The sequence below is a fragment of the Oreochromis aureus genome, linkage group 2 (assembly GCF_013358895.1).
Source record: "Oreochromis aureus strain Israel breed Guangdong linkage group 2, ZZ_aureus, whole genome shotgun sequence".
Taxonomy (NCBI): Eukaryota; Metazoa; Chordata; class Actinopteri; order Cichliformes; family Cichlidae; genus Oreochromis; species Oreochromis aureus.
This window is the reverse complement of record NC_052943.1, coordinates 13,456,522-13,476,874: the sequence shown is the minus strand read 5'-3', so window position 1 is coordinate 13,476,874 and position 20,353 is coordinate 13,456,522. Positions and strand designations below refer to the sequence as shown.

Here is a 20,353-nt window from a genome sequence, read left to right as displayed (position 1 = left end):
CACAGCTGGATTCCTGCCACCGACTTTAACTCCCGAGTATAAACGCTACAGATGAACCAAATGTAAGAGTCTGCTAGAAAATGTAAGTAGTAGAAGTAGTAGTAGTAGAAGTGCGGATATTTGTTTAAAAATGTAGGGAGTGTACAGTAACGAAGAAGTTGTACTTAGTTACTTCCCACCTCTGTTCATAGTTTAGTAGTTTTAAGACGGAAGTGCATATATAATTGCATTACCAGTTGCAGAAAAAAAACGAGAAAGTTAGCATAGCAGGATATTGAAGTTTTTCAAGTTTTGCTGCTTTAAATGGTTTGAATTGTTTCAGTGTTTGAAAATACATGTGCAAATCAGTTTGCCTAAATTTAAAAATAAGACAAACAAGGGAACATTCAGGGAATGTTCTGTGAATGTTCCCTGAAACTGACTTCAGGGGACTTCCAGAGAATATTCCCTCAAGGTTCCTCAAATGTTCCTTTGTTAGGGAATGTTCCCTTAAGACAGGGGTGGCTAACTCCAGGCCTCGAGAGCCCATGTCTTGCAAGTTTTACCCCTGAAATTTTCCACCATCTTTCAAGCAGGGGAGATCATAGTTATTTTAAGGGTTCTTTCCTTACCCTAGGTCAACACACTTGAATCACATTATTAGTTCATTACCAGGCCCCTGGAGAACTTCAAGAAATGTTGAGGAGGTAATTTAGTCATTTAAATCAGCGGTGATGGATCAAGACCACATCTGAAACCTGCACCACGCTGGATTTCGAGGCCTGGGGTTGGCCACCCATGCATAATAATAATAATAATAATAATGATAATAAATAGTAATAATAATAATATAATTGCAGAAATAAGGATTTTTGAAAATTAATCTCAAATCATGTCCTTTGACAGAGGGATAACAGGCTGTCATCACTTAGCAGCACTGAAATTGGGGATCAAATTTTTGTGGAAACAAACACAGATAATAGTGGCACATTTCTTAACAAGAAAGAAAGCGCATCAATTTGATACTAACCTGGAGTGCATGGTGACATGGAAAGGTACTATGCGCATACAGAGTGATGAGGATAAATGTAAAAAAAAGTCATAAACATTATGTCTTTTAGGAGCAGAATGGAGTGCAGATATTGCTGCCCTAATTAGATCTTGAGTATGAGAGTGTGGTTTATGGATCTGCATCAAAAGCACTTTTTGCAGGATTGGATATTGTCCAGGCTTGGGATCTCATATCTCTCAGGGCTGTAAGATCATTAGCAGTGTGTGTGTGTGCGCGCGCTTTAAGCTAAAACAGGAGAGATGCCACTGTGTAGAGGAAACAGCTGTTAGAACATTACTTCTTGAAGTTCATAGGTCATGGAGACAGAGACTCATCAAAACCAACCTTAAACATATCCTGGAAATGAGAAGGAAGAAAGAAGCGTTAGGAGGGGATCGAGTGGCAAGAAGCATGGGAACGTGTGACAACTGGCTATTTCCATACAGCTTTGCTATGGCTTTCAGTCACAATGTGGGCACTTAAGACACTTAAGACAATGAAAATAGAAATTGACTGACTGCAGCTCAGGTAAAGAAATAATAAAGCGTTCATTTAGTACTTGAGTTTTATCAATGTGGAAAGAGGAGACATGCAAGATATTTTTAAATCGACACAGACAGATCTGTGGAGAAGGATAATGGTGCCCATTTTTTTGAGAGTGTCTACAAACACAGAATTCCATGGAATTCTGTGTTTATAGACATGCAAGTGATACATTCTTCGAGATGTCATGAAGCAATATTCTTGAAAGTAAATACTTAATGAGGTCAGTTTCGTTAGATTATTTCTTAATGAAAACCTGAGACATAAGATTTCTTAAGCTGCCTATCAGCCTGAAACTGCAGGAAAGAACCCTTAAAATAACTATGATCTCCTCTGCTGGAAAGATGGTGGGAAATTTCAGAGGAGAAGGAGTAAGTTCGATGAAGCATTAGAAAGTGTTCCACAGGATGGAGAGAGCAGACTTCAGTGGAAGCAGAGGTGATGAGGAGGGCTGGGGTAGGTATGGTGTTAAGAAGAGAAATGCAAAAGGACAGCTGCTGGTGGGTTTTTCTGAAAAGGATGGAAATCCCTGTGGTGAATACTTCCTTCAAGAAGAGCAAGGAACATTAGCTGATGTATAAGAGTGGAGGAAGCTAGGCACATCCAAAAGGTGCAATCTCAATGAAACAGGAGACTGTAAGGTGGTGGCAGGGGAGAATGTAGCTACACACCATTTAATAGTAGTCTGTAAAATGGCTTTGGATGCGAGTGTAGGCAGAGCCATGGATTAAATAGTGGAAGCGGAAGAAGGAAGACTGTTGCACAGAGTTCAGGAAAAAGTTGAGCCAGGCTCTGAGTGTTAGGGAAGCGTTAAGACACTTAAGATGACTGGGAAAGTACAGCCGTAATGTTGAGGAAAACATTGAAGAAGGCGTTTGATCTATCCTCTGGACAGAGAAAAGAGGATAAAGAGGCTTGGTGGTGGAATGAGGAAATGCAGGAAATTATTCAAAGGAAGAGGTTAGCAAGGAAAAAGTGGGATAGTCACAAAGATGTAGAATAACTGGGAGGCAAGGCATGTAGCCTATTTGGTTCATTTGAAGAGATTCAGTCAGGTTTCAGAGTTCATCACAGTACAGGAACAGTTTTAATGAAGGTTACAAATGATATGCTTATGGCCTTTATACCTCAGTGCAGCATTGATCATAATATTTTATAACAATTAGAGCTTGCTGTAGGTATTATAGGTACTGCGCTGCAGTGGTTTAAATCATATCTATCTAATAGACTCCAGTTTGTTCATGTAAATGGGGACTCCTCTTCACACAGTAAGTTTAATTATGGAGTTCCACAGGGTTCTGTGCCAAGACCAGTTCCAATTACATCACACATGCTTCCCATAGGTAATATCATTAGAAGGCATAGCATACATTTCACCTTTTTCTTTTAAGGACATCCTGATAATGATGTATTACAGTAGTCCAGTCGAGAAATAATAAATGCATGAACTAGTTTTTCTGGCTCTCTTCCATATCGTGTCTTCGTCTTGTCTTCCTCCTCCCACCCCAATGAGCCCCCTTCCTGAGCCGGGTTTTGTCAGAGGATTCTTCCAGTTAAAAGGGAGTTTTTCCTTCCCACTGTCTCCAAAGTATTTGCTCAAAGGGGTTCATATGATTGTTGTCTCTGGGGTTGTCTCTGTTTTCTCTATACCTTGCAATATAAAGTGCCTTAAGGCAACTGTTATGATATGGTGCTATGCAAATAAAATTGAATTGAATCTCAAAGAGAGAGGTGGCAAAGGAAAAGGCCCAAAGTGAGTTGTAAGAGGCGGAAGCTGTTTAAATATGTGTTGCTAAAATGTAGGACCATTAGCGACTTTTGTAATTGTGAAACACTTAAGTCTGGTAGGTGGCGGTAATGCGTCTGCAAGCTAGTTGCCAACGTTACAACTAGAAGAAGAAGAAGCAGAAGCAGGAAGGCGAAGAAGACCAGCGGCTGCACTTTGAGGGAGAGAAGCGTTGCAATCATGCCGATGTTTGTAGTGAACACCAATGTTGCCAGAGGTGATGTACCGGCAGCTCTCCTGTCCGAGGCTACAGAGGAGCTGGCCAAAGCTATGGGAAAACCTGCACAGGTAGGCCGGCACGCGCTCATTCTTCCACCTACCCTCACGCGATTGTACGTCATAACTATCAGTCAAGGGCTGTCGCTCTTAATTCCGCATGTTTAGATTTAACTTCTCTGATGAAAGCAGATTATATAGAGCTCCACTCGGTAAACTAGGCTAACTCTGTCGTGTGGGAATTTATGCAGACAGTGTGTAGATTGCCAGCGCTGAGAGATCATTGATCGGTGGAGTTGGATCACTCACCCGCTTGAAATGCAAGCCTGGCCATAAGAATATCTGGGTGGCGCTTCATTACGTCTTATTAATACTCCTATAATTAAGTAACTTACTCATAAATAGTCAACATTAAAGGAGCCAGACATTTTATTCTCATCATTTTATTGAATTATAATCAGACGATTCTATGGTTTCTTTATTAGACTGTAATTAATTAAGTGCTACATGGGCTACAATGTTAAAATATATCATAGAGATTCTCTATTTGTGTACAGAAACGGAAAATAAATGAAGATATTGGTAACTTTTCAAATATCCACAACCTTCACTGGTTAATTGTTTTAAAATTTGTTTGCACTGTTTTGTGCTTCTGCCCTGTACACACCAGTACGTATCCGTGCACATCAACCCTGACCAAATGATGATGTTTGGAGGGAAGGGAGACCCCTGCGCACTCTGCTTCCTCTACAGCATTGGCAAGATCAGCGGTGCTGCCAACAGGCAATACTCTAAACTGCTGTGTGGACTGCTCAACAAACACCTGGGCATCTCTCCTGAAAGGTACCAAAGACACACTTTAACCAGCACATTTTTAATAATTTGATGAGTGAAAGTAACATGGTGACAGAAGCACCCCCACCCCCTTCTGGCTGTTAGTGTCTACTCTTATTGACCTATTTTTCTTTCTCTCTTGTGTATTTCAGGATGTATATTAACTTTATGGACATGGAAGCAGCCAATGTGGCCTGGAACAGCACAACCTTTGGCTGACATGGAGGTCAAAAAAAAGATCATTCCAGAATTTTCCTACATGTAGGAACTTACAACTGACTAAATGATGAGTTAAAGACATGGTGATCAACTTGTAGAAATACTGACTACCTTAAAAGCACTTATCCGGACTCTTAAGCATTGCACTATTCCTTTCCCATTTAAATGCAATAAAGCAAATCCTATAAACCATAAGTGATTTTCTGTTTTCCTTTGTTTTCAATGAAAAGGGATCCTGGCAGGTATGTGTTAGAGCAGTCAGGGAGCTGTGATGGAATCTTACTTTGACTGGAACACTATGTGGACGGCACAGGGGAAATATTACAATTGCATGATAGTGAAAGACAAGCCGTCCGTTAATTGCTGTTTAGCCCATTTGAAACTATCACTGTAAACTAAGTGCTACTGAGTGTTAATGCTCTGAAAATGTCCATTAATGAGCCAAGCAAGTTGTCCTTGTCATTGTGCCCGGTCAGATATCAGGTATATTGTCAGGATACAAATTAAGTATTATTTAAATAAACGGATTCATACAAAACTCACTTTGTAAGTGTTCATCATCAGGCCATAGGAGCCAAGCATGAAAATTAAGCTGTTTTCAAGCTGTGCATACAAGTGTAGATTGTTCAGTCTGCTGTAGCTCTACAAAAATCTATGCAACGTTTTGGCTGGGCAAGATTTGCTTTAATTTTCTGTAGCATAGATTCAACAAGGTGCCGGAAACATCACAGATTTTGGACCATATTGACATGTCATCACACGGTCCATATTTGTGAGATGTGCATTCATGAGAATCTCCATCATGCAAATTTCAAAGTTGCTTTGTTAGATTGAGATCTAGTGACTGTGAAGACAATTTGAGTACAGTGAACTGTCATAATCAAGAAACTAGTTTGAGATGATTGTGACATGGCACGAATCTCCTACCGGAAATTCGTGACTGGAGGAAACGTCATATCTCTGCGCGGCGGGAAAAGTTCAGTCAGTCAGAGAATTTCAGGTTAAGCTGTGGCCTTGTGTTTATGCTTTGTCTTTGCTGTTCCTAATTGGTTCAGTTCAGTTCAGGTACAGAAAAACAGCTTCTCTCGCATGCAGGTAAAAAAAAGCAAAGTTGGTGTCGTATGTAGCAGACGAATAGACCGGCTCGTGTTGTATTACATGGATGCCATAGTAGCTGTTACGTTTGATATCAAAGATGGCGAGCAAATGAAAATATTGCGAAAAGAAAATATCTGTCTATTAATAATATTTTCACTTGCTTCAAAAATATTTAGAGTTTTCATAAATCCATGATTACTTTGTTTTTTTTTCTACTATAAACCGACGTAGCAGTGACGTACCCGTTTCCTTCTTCCTCTGGCTCTTGAGCGAAATGGCGGCTGGATATGTTAGGTTTTTGTACATTAGCTAACGCAAAACCAATTTAAGACACAATTTTGGTATCTAGGCGCCATAATTGGGTGCTTTCTTTAGTTCTGGTCTAGCAAATTTCTGGGTTCAAGGCGAAGTTCGGAAAGTCAAGCCTCGAAGGAGTTTGCCGCACGGTAGGTATTTGGATAGATAAGTAAATCACCCGCCATGTGTTAACAGTAGCCTCTCTGAAGTGGTTATATTTAAAATAAAATGACGCATGCACGTTATGATAGTGATTATTCGTCTGGTCGTCGTTTTGAACCGGTGTTTTAATTTATCACCATGGCTTATGGTAAAAATGAAGTGGTTTACGAATAGCTGTTGATGAATGGTGATCAAATGTAGTTAACCGTCTGGGTTAGGTTTTTACAGGAGAGTGGGTATCGTTTAAAAGATTTCACTCATTTCAGCAGTTGAAATTACAAGTTACAGCGCGCTGGACCTCAATGTGAACCGACCTTCACAAAAAGGACGACCCTGTAAGCGGGCAATACAGTTTTATAGCATTATTATGACTATCTTCTTCAGGAAATGACTGGATCTTCTGCACTTCATCCGCGTCTGACCTCGTCTCCACCTGCTCATTTTCCTGGAAAATGAAAGGGAAAGAAAAACAGCTCGCTCCCTCACCTTACTGTATTAATATTAGCTAGCAATTCGCAGGCTGTTGTCTTCTGGCACATTCTGTTTAGACTCCGTGGGCCCAGGAAAATGTCCCCCTGACTTTTACTAGTTATGATGTGTAAGCATGTTTGCAAATCCCTCTGCAACTCAACATGTCAGTCTCAATAATTGAATTACATCATAGCGCTGAACTGATGCTTTTTACCTTTATTACACAGAGGGCCAACTCTTAATGAGCGCAATTGCAATGTGTATATAAAAATCACAAAAACAGCTTTATTTAATCACTTTATTACTAACACTGCATGCAGTGCTAATGTTACCGCTTACTGTTAGTTTCCTTTGTTCCATCAACTGTTCTTATGAAATGTAAGTTATCTAAATACTGTTAGGGTTTCACTGATTAATCGCCCACCGCGTTACAACCAAAGAACACTGTAAAATGTTAATGGGTATCACTGTAAATCTTCAAGGGGATTACTCACATTGAACTACTTTTTGTCTACCAGGTAACTAAACTTGTATGCTAAAAAATCCAGTTTAAAACTTTCTGTTGCAACATGTGACGGGTTCCATACAGATTGATGGAATAAATGCAAACATGAATAAAATAAACAACCTAAAAATACATCCACCAGTGATATTAATAAAAAATCATCATGTTTTAGGGAAGTATTTTTTTTAACTAAATCAGGTTATGAATGATAGTTGCTCTACCAGATGAGAATAAGGGAATAAAACGTACTATATTCGCTGTTTGTAAGTCCTGTTCTAAGTCCTGACCTGCTTATCATTTCCATCTAAATACTCTTTTATGTATTTAGCGCCATAACTTTAGGTGGAAAGTTATGGGGCAGAGAGGAGACTTTACAATAACTTTATCAGCAAATATACACTTTGAATTGCTGTCATAATTAATGTAAAGCTTGTAAGAAAACCTAACTTCATCTCTAATCCCTCTGTTTAGGAGTGAAGCCACCACCACACACAAATTTCTCAACTAGGATATCTGCAAGTTACTTTCAAAGATGTCTGACATTCTATCAAGAGGGTTCAAGGCCCAGCTGACCACAGCTATGGAATCTATTTCGAGGAGAGCCGTGTATGAGATAATGAAGATTTTTGAAAACACATTGTATGACAATCAAATGGAGCTGGCACAGAAAGGACAAGAGGTCGTCCAACTTAAAATCAAGTTACAGACAGCAGAGCTAAAGCTGAAAGAACTTGAGGATGCAAGAGGAAGACAAGTAAAGACGAATAAAGTTCAGACGAATCCGTCGCAAACAGAGGTTGAAGTTGTCACAGAAACTCCAGGACAGTCTTCTGAGGTTCCTGAGATTGATTTTGAAGGTATAATTTTAAATGTAGTTACTTCTTTGACTGCATTTCGACTAAATGACATTTATGAACAAATATAATAACCAGGTTTTGAAGAGATGATTTAACAGTTTGTTTGTGTTTTATTATTGATGATGAGCCTCAGGAGTGATGCAGGCACTGTTGGTTGTCTTTAGTTGTGCAATAGCAATTGCTACATGTGGATAAAATCATCATCATTATTATTATTGTTATTATTAATAGCAGCTGGTATAAAGGACCTCTTGTGGCAATCAAACTTGGACTTTGGAGCAATCAGTGTTTGAAGGCATTACTGTTTATAACCTCCAGGGCAGTGGTGGAGTGCGTGTGCAGAGTTGATCATAATTGATTATTTGATTTAATCTTGCTAGACTGTCTCAAGATTATTGTTATTCAGTAAAACAGTTGCCTGGCTTAACTTTAAGCATGTTTGCAATTTTTCTGCATTGGTTTGTGCAGTACCCGATGACTGGTGTTCTCCTCTGAGCTACGAGACTGTGACCAAACCAGATGAAGTTGTGTGTCCCAGTGTACGACTACGGCCGTTGTCCATACCTCTGTGTCATATTACAATCCCCAAGGTTGAGGTATGTAGTTGAAGGTAGAACTGTGGATGTAGCATCCTTAACCAACAGAGAAATCTGCAACTTGACTTTTATGTTTTCAGAAGAGGAAAAAAAACATCTTAGTTTTGTGACAACTTGAGGCTCACTTACAACATTTCACAGACAACTGAAATTTATGAGAGCAATGATGTGTATACAGCTACATAGTTTGTAAGATGAGAAATTACAAATTTCTTGGGTTACCAAATATTAATGATTGACTAATTGTATTGATTAATCATATGAGGTTGCATGCAGCGTGTTGACTCCACTTGCCATAAATTGAAGCTTACCATACTTGGAAAACAAATTAAAAAATGTACCATAACTATTTTATAAATTACTCTATGGTAACCTTTTTTGATTTTTTCCCCACTATGTCAAGTATGAGAAAACACTGGTGCATTATTATTACTTTCACAAAGTGGTGAAAACACATTTTTAAAAATGAAACTAATAAAAACAATAGCTAAACCTTTAAATCAACCTGAAATTTACAAATGCATGCTGAAATTGTGCAAGTTCACCTAAAAGGTTGTGGCTCCTAATGACTAAATGTTTACTGCACTCTTCTGTTCCGTTCCATCTATTTACTTTACTTATTTACTTTAGCTGAAAACTAAAAGAAACAAAGTCTTCATATGATGTTTGTCTCTTTATGCAAACACAGCTCTAAGATCATTTCCTTTACTTGTAAATTGCCCTGTTAGTCATTGGAGATTATCATCTATATCTATATATCTATATCTATATTTTAGGCAGTTCGCTGTGACATTGACTTGAGCCAGAGAAGAAAGGGTGCCAGGAGATCCAGTAGAAGTGAGTCTTAATTCTTTCATTTACTATTTCATGCCAGAAGTGACAGCGCGCGTCTGTTTTCCATGAGATAATATTGTTGGTGGGTGTCTTGAGCAAAATAATTTTTTTTTTTTTTTTTTTTAAGTGAATCATCAGCTCTGTTTATAGTTTTCTACTCAGCAGATATTTAATTTGCCTAATTACTTGTGCCAATTAATGGAGCAGTATAATTAGCTGTCTCTTCAGTCATGCTGAGGTTGAACTGGAACTCCCCCATCCTTGAAATACTGTTATTTTTCTGATCTGCACCCTCACTGAGCTCACTGTAGCAGCATGTGAACCGGTTCCCCATCTATTGTTGGATCTGGTTGGAGTGGCCCTACAGCTTGGTGCAACTCTCCAGAGCAGAGATGATATAGAGACGTGTCACAACAGTGAACTCGGGTCTGCAATACAAAGAAAATCCAGTGTGCCCAACCTGGACAATCAAGCTAAGCAGTCACATGAAGGTGCTCATCAACTAAACAAGTTGGCACAATCTAGCTATCAGCATGTTCACATGAAAGGGTGGGTGTTGGCAGCATGTCACCAGTCGGAAATGCGAACCAGTCTACTGACATCAGGGCAACTGGTTTTACAGAGAAAAGGTGAAGATGTTAAGTACATAATACAAGCTGAAAGTAACACAGCTCCTAAAGACAAAGCAGCAATTTGAGTTTGCGTGGGCTTAAAGATGTTTGGTCATTAAGACTTAAAAAGAGCTGCTGTGTTGTTATAAAGTTCAACCTATTTGAAGTAAGGATGGAGAATAGGCAAAAATGTTGTCTGTAAGTTAGCTGGGTATCACAGCTCTGTCATTAAGACTGATTAGAATCTGATGGATTCAAATTGTTATTCATCAATTTGATATGTAGATGTGCATAAGAGAGTTTTAGATTTTACTGTCTCAGATGCAGCCCTGTGGGGTTGAATGGTCTGAGAGAAAGAATGTATATTAAAAACAGAATTCAAATGTAGGTTTACTTGCATGTGATTTTGATTTAAGGTCAAAAAGTACAAGAAGGTTCCATGTTTTAGGATCCTGTATTAATGCTTGTAAAACAATGGGATTGTTGTTTACAGTAAATAGAACCAATTGTATGCTAAAATAAAAGATACTTTAAGCTGTTTTCTTTAAAAAAATGCTAAAATAAGTCTCCAAATATACTTGAGTGTGTACTAATAAATCACAAAGCCTTCCCAAGTAAAGTTTCTGTGTATCCTATTGAGTGTAGCTTATAAAATTTAAGCTGCAGCTCTTCATGTGGATGTGTATACCAGTCTGCAATCTGGCTGATATAGGAATAAGAAAGTGTAAGAAATATCACCATTTTCCCCTTCATATTTGCTTATTCAGTGCTCAGTTTTGTGATATCAGTGAAATGTTTGCGTTAGTTTATTTCAAAATGCAAATGCACAGTTTGGCATATAACATTCATGTTATATTAAATATTTTTTCCATGTTTTTCTTCACAGTTTCAAATTTAAAAGAGAGCAAAAAAACAGGTAAGGACAAAAAATTACCAGCGCATGATCATTGGTTTCACAACATTAAAAATGATGTGAAACTGTTCCTCCATGACATCAAAGAGGAATATCCGGACCTAATTGCTTCGGAACACCATAGACAAAGGAGGAGAAAATTAAGAGGACAAAAGCAAGAAAATGAAGTGAAGAGCAAAAGGGAGCAAAGAAAAACAGCATCAACTGAGTCCACGTCCAAAGAACATGAAACAATGGAAAGTGGCAGCAAAAATGCTTACTCCTGCAAGATTTGCGAAAAAGTGTTCAATACAGAATTTGGCCGAAATGTGCACATACGATCGCACAAGACGTGTCGAGGCTGCAAGAAATTCTTCCCATTTCCGAGCACACTGAGACGACATAAACGTAATTGTGCAAAACTCAAGAAATTGTTGGCAGCCAGCTCTGAAGGCAAACCAGCTGATGAAGGAGAAACCCGTACGCCAAGCAAAAAACAGGCCATCAGTGAAGAGAGCACACGTTCCTCAAGCAGCAACAACAATAAGGAGGGAAATAAAAACACGGGAAGGTACCCCTGTACGCACTGCAGCAAGTCATTTGATTTTCGGTTCAGGTTAATAGAGCACATGCGGATTCATACCGGTGAAAAGCCGTATTCATGCAGCATTTGTCAAAAGACATTCCGCATTGCTCAGTCACTCAGATTGCACATGGTGAAAAGACACAACGACCAAAACACGGACATAAATGGAGACCTTTCATGGACCAGACCTTTAGAAGAGATCGAAGAGAACACGGGGGGTCCAGTTTCTCCCCACAAACACATGAGTGAGGAACCCAAGCAAAACAAAGAGAGGCGTCGGTCAAAGAAAAACTCCAGATGGCAAACAATGGGCGTGCGGCACAATCACGGCTTCATGTGCTTATCCTGTCACAAGGTGTTGAGGAGCAAAGTAATCTTGATTGAACACTATCGCATCCACACAGGAGAGAAACCCCTAAAATGCGACAGGTGTCCTGCGAAGTTTCGTACTAATGCGCAGCTGTACGTGCACAAAAAGAAGTGCCGCTGTCCTCCGGCAGCTATCCAGTGCAAGAAGTGTGACAAACCATTACCCTCACAAGAAGTTTATGACAAGCATGTGTCTAAATGTAAAAATTAGAGCAGGCTCGCCTAAAGGACTAAACCAAAGGACTCCTCTGGTACATCAGTACTAATTACTGTGAGTAAACCAGATGTCATTACCTGACTGTGGACATTGAAACACTGGATTTTGTCTCTGGTGGCTTTAAGTTAAACTGTACTGTTTTTTTGTTTGTTTGTTTTTTGTTTAATACAATTACATGATTGTCTTTCATATCTGGCGTATTTTAAAACAATACATAAAACAATAATCAACAATCGGGTGACGTCTGCTATTGACAAATTGGTAAGAAGAAATTTTATTAAACTAAGAGTTACACTTTTTTAATCCACCTAAAACGTTTTTTTTTTTCACTAATAACATGAAAATAAATGTTGGGGTTTAAGCAGTGGTTCAAGCTAGTGCAGATGTAAAGTAACCCTCAGGAATTTAAGTCTAAATATTTCTAAAGAAGTTTTTGGTTTTGTTTGGGTTTTTGTTAACCGAGTTAATACCTCATAATTTGGGATAGTTCATCATATTGATGCAAAAGTTCTGTAAAACCAACATTGCCTTAAAGCAGACCTGCACTTGGACCATAATAGCGACTGCAATGGTTGTGGTAATGGATACTGAAAGACTAACTACATCAGTACAGGTTGTATAACATATCCCTGTTTGCTAAACTCTGTTTTAAAGGCTTACCCTCTTGTTCTTGTTTATAACTTGAGCTAAATGCCATTCTTGCTGTCTGTTTGTTTTGTGTTTAGCTTGTCCTGTCGTTGTCAACAGGAATTTGAGAAATCGCATGACTTGACCTTTCACATCATCCCAAATTGCCTGATGTGCTTGAGTGCTTGAGCTTTTCATGTTGACTGTATTTACTGGACAAAATCAGTTATTCTAAAGGTTCAACTGTTGTTTTATATCTGAAAACATTTCATTGTTCTGTGGTTTTGATACCTTTGCAATTTTTATGCAGTTTTTAATATATTTTGTACGTTTGTTCAGTGTTTTTTGCTTCAAGTTTACAAATTTCAAAATGTGTTTGTGTGCATTAAATATTGATTTCTGGAACAGTCAGAACAAATATGAATGTGTTTTTCTTTTTTAACTGCTCCGAACCAAATATGTGGTTTTTATTTTTGTCGTGTGGGTTTTTCTTTTGAATCTATATGTAATAGGTGAACTTACAAGCCTCTTTTTTTTGTAACCGCACTGTAGTTGCTAGATTGAATCGTTGTCGCTTTTAAATAAAACACCCATTTTATACCTTTTGTCATTTATGTATTTAATATGAATTTAGAGAAGATTCAAATGACAGCTATAGCGATTTTCGATGAATACAAGTGAATGTGCTTCTGAACATTTAGCCTTCTTATCGCGAGAGTTGCGGCGGTGATCACATCGCAGGTACCAACCTGCTAGCTCAAGAAAAACTACATCTCTTGAGTGTTGTTTTAATGCTCAGTGAAGATATTTTGCCACCAACTACTGTCGGGCATTACGGACCTGTGCTTTTGGTCGTTTCTTCTTCAGTTGCGCTGTCAGCTTCAGGGCTGAATAGTAAAGGCTGCGCTTGGTTGGCTCCCGTGTTTACACGTTAACCGGAGGTAACATTAGCTAGCTCGGTGTAACGGCACTGAACGCCTTGCCTGGTCACAGCCAGTTTCTCAACGCTAGACTGAAGTTAACTATGTTTATACTCTTCTTCCATACAAACTGGCTTTTTGCACTACAGCATATTGCTTGCCATCACCGTGTGTAACACTAACACTAGCAGTCTCTTAAGTGATAAAGCATTTAGGATTTTTTGTGATTATTATAACATTACTATAAAGAAGCACACGTTGTAGATATCGAGTTATAAATGTCTGATGGCGTAATGCTGTAAATTGGCTGTTTAGTATGGCAGCATCTCATGGCAGTTCATAGATGCCACGGCAGAGGAGTGTATAGCGGTAGCCACGTCGTCCGTCTACTCCCTCTGGAGGCAAACCACAGAAGAAAACAGCAGTGGCAACCAGCTGTTGTCATTAAAACAGCATCCATAAAACAAAGGACAATGGAGTCTGTGAGGAGCGCTTTCCATGCTCAGCTGGCCACCGTCATGGACTCACTGCTGGCAGCCGCTGTGTGCGAGATAGCCAAGATCTTTGAGAGCAGCCTGTGTGAACAGCAGGCGGAGCTGGCGCAGAAAACCGAGGAGCTTTCCATCCTCCGGTGTAAGCTGGAGAAAGTGGAGAGGAGGCAGAAGGCAAAGGGTGGAGGGAGCGAGGAGGGAGAGATGTCCTCAGGAGACAGAGAGGGCAGCTTGAAGCAACAGACCCTGACAGGATCAGGTATTACAGCTGACTTTGTCTGATTCAAGCTGGTTCATGAACAAATCAATCTGGTCATCGTCAGGTCATCGTCATCATATCTATACCTGCTCATCCCGTTATCAGCTCCATTTTCCTTGAACCTGTTGTGTTCATCATTATTTAGACCTATTACTTACTGAATTAGTGCCAGAGATGGTTACAAATTACAGTTCTCTCGCACAGGACTGAATATGGGAAAAGATGTCTCTTCTCATTCAGACCCAGTAGAAGGAGTCAGCCAGAGCCTTGGTAAACTGAAGGAGGAGGTCAAGGGTCAGGATGGAGCTTCAGTAAAGCACGAGGTCAGATCCTCCCCTCCCTCTGTGTCATTCAGAAGTTGTCTGTTTTATTATAAACTGCAGCAATTAAGTCTTTATGACTTCTTAACATTCACCTGCTAAACTTTCCCTGCTTTTTCTAAGTCTTATAGCTACATTTACTCATTTCAGCGTGCTGGGTCACGGCCTGGCCTGGGGTCTTTCACAGCCCAAGCGCCAGAGAGAAGCCTCGCAGTTGGGGACGAGATGCAGATTGATGCCCTGACTCCTACACAAGCTAAGACAAAATGTAACTAAGTCACAATGTATTGGTAAAACAAGAGAAGCTATGAGAATAAATAATAATAGCGAGAATAATAGTGAGAAGGCTGAAAGTAGCTAAATTGTGGGTGTTTTTTTTCTTCCATATTTTTCTGCAGTATCTCACTGGGATCAGAGCAGTCGTGGTGCAGACCACAGACCCCTTCAGGATCAAGCCTCTGCCCCATTTCTCTCCATCTCCCAGAGTGGACGCTGCTCCCCCAGACCTGACCCTAGCCTGGCTCAACCAAGTGAGTGGTTACCTGGGTTGGACACCACCCGAGGTGGGGTGTCCAGTCTGGAGAACCTGCAGGCAGACAGCACCAGCTGCACTGGTGCAGCTAGCAGCAGCACTGGCACAGATGCGCCCTGCTTCAGGCCTGGTTTTGGCTCAGATGAGACCAGCAACGAAGATGATGACTCTTTCCCATTTCTGGACCAGGAGCCTGAGAACCAAAACTCCAACCAGAACGCAGAGAGGGGGGCCCAGCAGGATCAATCCCAAGCTCCACCTGGTGAGTCACTATGGAGACCAAGAGACGAGAGGGGTGGGAGACCCTCCATGAATAACACGCGGCGAGTCACAAATTTTGGAAACAGAGATCCTCTCCGACCCCAGTCTAATACACAGCTGCTCACTTTACGACACACAAACGCTCTTAGCCACCCTCCAGCTTCAAGTGGAGGGAACGGCCGACCTTACACCTGCCCATACTGCACAAAGTGTTTTACGTACCCCTCCCACCAACGCAGACACCTTTTACGCCACACAGGAGTCAGACTGCATCCCTGTCAGTTTTGTGAAAAGAGCTTCCTCACTCCCTCTGAGCTCACTGTGCACACTCGCACACATACAGGGGAGCGGCCTTTTGGCTGTGCTCAGTGTGGTAAACGTTTCGCCCGCAGCGGGAACCTGAGAGCGCACCAGCGGGACGTTCACATGGGGAAGAGGCCCTTTGCTTGCACAGAGTGCGGAAAGAGATTTGCCCACAGGGGAAACCTTAGGGTGCACAATCACAGAGTCCACCAAGGAGATCCCTACTACATGGATGACCAGCAGGAGCCTGACATAGTCCCAAATCCCATTTAAAAAGATTTTTTAAATTAAAAAAATGGATCTGCACTTTGAATTTCATTTGCACAATAAAACCTAAAAACTTCTTTGAAGGTTGCCTGTATTAGTGAGCACTTAAAATAGTTTAAAATACTTCAGGTTTTTGTTTTATTTGTTTCTGTTTTGAGACAAGTGTTAAATTAATTATCCAAAGTTTAAGCTACATTTATTGACCCACAGAATCAAAGTTAGTTTCTAAATGTTTTTTTCAGTTTTGACTCATAATTTTGGGTCACGCAAAAAGAAAGAGTGTCTTATTTTGCTGTATTGTAAATGAATAGATGTAATTTTCCAAGAATAAAAAACACTGGCTGCTGATGTGAAGAATGTAATAATAATGATTCTTCAGGCTGACTTTATCTTCCAGTGCTGTTCTTCCCTGTATGTGGACAGTTGGCAAATGGATCCATGCACCTTTTCATTACTTAATATGACAAAACTCCAAAATAACAATAATAATAATATTTTTTGTAAAGTGACTAAAGAAAGACTAGTTGGTATTAGCTTAGGACATGTGGCACGCAGAGGTAGGATAGCACATCTGTTTCTTCACATTTGTCCTGTACTGCCTATCTCCTCAAACCATTAAGTTGAATGTATTGTGAAAAAAATGGAAATGTGTTCCTGCAACAAGTCCATAATCATGATGTTAAAGAACTGTACTTTCCTTTCAGCCTGTTTTTGCGAAGTGAAATTAAACACTATAGTCATGCATTAACTCCTTATGTTTCTCCTAAGCCTGAAAAATCACTTCACTTTATAGAGTTTGGTTTTAGTTTCGCTGCACAAGTCTTTGTCGGACACTAGGGGGCAGTGCCAACACACAAAAGAGTTATAGAAACAGCTTTGGACAGCTTTGCACATTTTGGTAGTGTTGCCCTATATTTCAGAACTTTTTACCTGATGCACGCACTTGTGTCATCGTGCCATCTCTCAAGCTGTGCTTGTTAGGCAAAATCAAAACGAGACTACATCGGTTACTGGGTTTAGGTGCTAAAGACCCAATTTCTCTTTAGCCGTTTGGCTTTAAAAGTGTGCAAAAACAGCAGTTTAATTATTGTCAGAGGGGCCATTCTATTTTTACCCCAGTCCATATCTTCAAAAGATGTCCTGAAAGATTTGGAGCCTTTCATAAAACTATATTTGCATATGCTTTTATGAACAACATCATAATAAGTCCCCGTGTGTGTTTTCTTCTCTCCATATAGTTCCTGAAAAGTAACTTCCTTATTGTGGAAATGAGTGGAAACAAAACCCAGATGTTTCATTCTATGTAAAATGATAAAAAAGTATTTTTCACTCTTAATTATTCAAGTTAAATCAGAATCCATTAAAACTGTAAGTTGGTATGAAATGTTCTCTGAGTTACTGCCTCTTTCATGTAGCTTAGGGCTGCAAAAGAGACAGAATTTTCTTCTAATAACAAAAACTTAAATAACTTTAACCTCAAGCATGTCTTACGCACAAGCCTAAAAATGCCTCAAGTGTGTAGGTTATGTGGAGGTTGATGGGATATTTGTTCGTGTCTCATCTCAGCGGCTGAGTGATGCCTGGTCGACCTCTGTGTATGTATGTATTCCCCAGGCAGCTGAGTCCTTGCTTTGCTCATGGAAAGATTACATTCAGTGACCTCCCATCCCCCAAAAGGTCACCTGTGTCCGTGTCTCCCTCTGGGTTTTGTGCTCACAGTTGTGAAACAAAAAAACAAAAAAAACCCCCTGACATTTGTAACAAGTGAACAACCAATTCTGAAGTGGAGCTTATAAAGGACAGAGAGAAAGGCAAGCATGAGGAGTTTTGTGTTTTACTTTATTTGTATTTTTGAATTTGTGAGTCAGATAAGAGCCAGTGTGCCTGTGCGAGTGAACTGCTGTTAATGTGAGGCAATTGAACCCCCCTACTGTGTAAAGCTACAGGCTCTTACGGTCCTTTTAGGGGCATGCAGTGTTTAAGTACTGTATTTATGACTGCAATGTCAAATGGTAAGTCAAATCTATACATAGACTCAAACAATAAAGGGTTGTGTATATGTGCTTGCATCAACAGGCAAGCAGTCACACAGGCTTTGCAGTGTTTTCTGTTTGTATATTTAGTTATGTGTAATCCCCTTTCTGGTATAAGCAGCTTTGCCCCAGTGGGTAAAAGCAACAAATGAACAGCTGAGTAGTCTGGAAAGACTATACAGCATTACTGCTTTAAAACTATGCGATAAAAGGTTTGCATAAAGGCAAAATATATATGCAGATATGCTCTAGACTATATTGCTCTCTGGCATTTCAGCCCAAGTCTAATAGCTCCATAGTCCATTTGCCCAGTGATCTGATTGGGTAGAAATTTAATTGCTCTCACAGTTGGCACGGAATAATAACTATATAGTGTCATTATGATTATAGTGTTGCCATTCTATATTTCAGCAGGGATCAGGCCATAATGTGCTCACCATCTTTCAGATTATTTGTCTTTAAACTGCTGTACCCCCAGCCACCTCCCTGCCTTAGGTCCAAAGAGTCATTCCATCATCATCCCATAATCCACCAGGAGTTTAAATGATCCCCCTGACACCCAGTGAATGCGCCCTCCTCCCCAAACATGTCATGCAGATGGAAAAATGAAAAGAATAATTTTCCCCCATTGAGATATCAGTCAAATGTAACTGTGGAGGATGTTTATTTTTATAGCTGTACTCCTCCCTTTTTCATTTTCAAACATTTTCTTGTTATTTTTTGTTATGGTTGTATTTATGTGTTACCAGTTTCTTTTAATGTGTTTCTGTGTGTGTGTACGCGTGCTGAAGCCATGAGGGATTTAGCACTGCCCCAAGGCTGTTCGTAATCTACCCAGTCCCACCACTCCCCAGGGGCTGTGGTTTCATGTGGGTTGCCATTACTGTAGTGAAACCCCCCCTTTAGGGGATTACAATGCTGTCTCCAGCTCAAGGCACTGAGTTGATCCATCGTCTGCGGACTGTGTTTAAGCACTCACTTAATGTGCTAATAGTGTTAGACTGGGGAGATGCTGAAGAGCTTTTAACTTTCATCAGCTAAAGCTTTGTCTGTTAGAAATGCTGATTTCATGGCTACTGAGTCGAAATTGCGAAATATTACGTGAGGTTCTGGTTTTTGATAGCAAGAGCTTTTTATCAAAGAGGCTGATGGGATTGTTTCCATAGATAAAGATGATGCCTACATGGAGTCTGAAACAGGGTGGGGGACTCAGAGGGCCACAGGTAGTGGACGGAATCTCCTTCGGGCGCTGGGTTTCGCTGAGCCTCTTCACATGCTGGGGAGGTCACAGAGCGTGATGGAGGGGTGGAGTGGGACTACATTATCTTTCCCTTTTTGGAGTTCCTGTGTGTGTATGTGTGCGTGAGAGTCTGCACGATTGAGTGTGTTCTCCATAGGCTGTTCTTGGGTTGCTAAGCAACTCTGTGTCTGCACGGTGAAGTGGGGGTGGGAAGGAAGAGAAGCACCAGGTCAACAGAGGCAGACATAAGCATCGCTGCGTCTGATTGGATCCACCAGTGCTACTGATGAATGATGCTGATTGTTATCATGTTGGCTGGGTGTAGGCCTGAATCATGTTGGGGATATCAAAGTCCATCACCTCCCTTCTCCAGTCATTATCTCTATCAGTATCTGATTCAGATACAGTCTGTTCACCTGTGTCTTTGTGTGTATAAAAAGTGTGTTTTTACTTGAATCAACATAGGTACAACCACACTACCCAGTTTAATCTAATACATAGGTCTTAATTCCTCTAATGTCACATTTTAGATATATATGTTTCATGTTTGCAAAAGGAAAAACAGGAGAAGAGAGGAGAGAGAGTTTAGCAGTTCAGTTGTTTTTGATCTATACAAGAAATGTTAGGAAAGGATGGAGACAGGGACTATTTTATAGTTTCCTTTCCATACTAACAGATAACTAACCAATTTTGAGTTAAACAAAAATCAGATATTCAGGCAATTCCCCTAAATGAAAATACCAAACTAAATAATGAACATAAGTGGGAAAATCTTGGTTGTTTTGCTTGAACAGAGGCTGACTTTTAAAAGCAATGTGGTCGTTAACATTACTCTGATGTAACCTTTGTAATTAGGGGTTTTGTTGATGATTGGATGGCTTCTGCAAGTAAGGTGACCAAGTGTCCCACTTTATATTGGACTACAAAGCATTTCTGTCATTTGTCCCAGATCAAACATGCCTCACGAGAAACGTGTT

General features: G+C 40.1%; 3 protein-coding genes across 8 annotated transcripts; all 3 read left to right on the top strand.

The window, feature by feature from the left end:
• Positions 1–3,460: 3,460 nt before the first annotated feature.
• Positions 3,461–4,823, top strand: mif (macrophage migration inhibitory factor). The gene is made up of 3 exons (XM_031757693.2): positions 3,461–3,647; positions 4,246–4,418; positions 4,562–4,823. Exons 1-3 carry the CDS (start codon positions 3,540–3,542, stop codon positions 4,626–4,628), a joined length of 348 nt encoding a protein of 115 aa, XP_031613553.1. The 5' UTR covers positions 3,461–3,539; the 3' UTR covers positions 4,629–4,823.
• Positions 4,824–5,574: 751 nt separating this feature from the next.
• Positions 5,575–13,350, top strand: LOC116333396 (zinc finger protein 721-like). 5 transcript variants are annotated; one of them, XM_039618552.1, is made up of 7 exons: positions 5,730–6,172; positions 7,633–8,018; positions 8,487–8,614; positions 9,391–9,451; positions 9,748–9,939; positions 10,946–10,975; positions 11,060–13,350. In XM_039618552.1, exons 2-7 carry the CDS (start codon positions 7,694–7,696, stop codon positions 12,115–12,117), a joined length of 1,794 nt encoding a protein of 597 aa, XP_039474486.1. In that variant the 5' UTR covers positions 5,730–6,172; positions 7,633–7,693; the 3' UTR covers positions 12,118–13,350. The 5 variants fall into 5 exon arrangements, with proteins under 5 accessions (XP_039474484.1, XP_039474486.1, XP_039474480.1 ...); XM_039618550.1 differs by lacking the exon at positions 5,730–6,172 and adding an exon at positions 5,575–5,723 and having other exon boundaries at positions 10,946–13,350; XM_039618546.1 differs by having other exon boundaries at positions 10,946–13,350.
• A 123-nt stretch (positions 13,351–13,473) lies between these two features.
• LOC116333617 (zinc finger protein 13-like) lies at positions 13,474–16,851 on the top strand. 2 transcript variants are annotated; one of them, XM_039618565.1, is made up of 5 exons: positions 13,475–13,691; positions 13,986–14,420; positions 14,625–14,743; positions 14,891–15,008; positions 15,139–16,851. In XM_039618565.1, the coding sequence occupies exons 2-5, from the start codon at positions 14,000–14,002 to the stop codon at positions 16,107–16,109; spliced, it is 1,629 nt and encodes a 542-aa protein (XP_039474499.1). In that variant the 5' UTR covers positions 13,475–13,691; positions 13,986–13,999; the 3' UTR covers positions 16,110–16,851. The 2 variants fall into 2 exon arrangements, with proteins under 2 accessions (XP_031612819.1, XP_039474499.1); XM_031756959.2 differs by having other exon boundaries at positions 13,474–14,420; positions 14,661–14,743.
• The last annotated feature ends 3,502 nt before the right edge of the window (positions 16,852–20,353 follow it).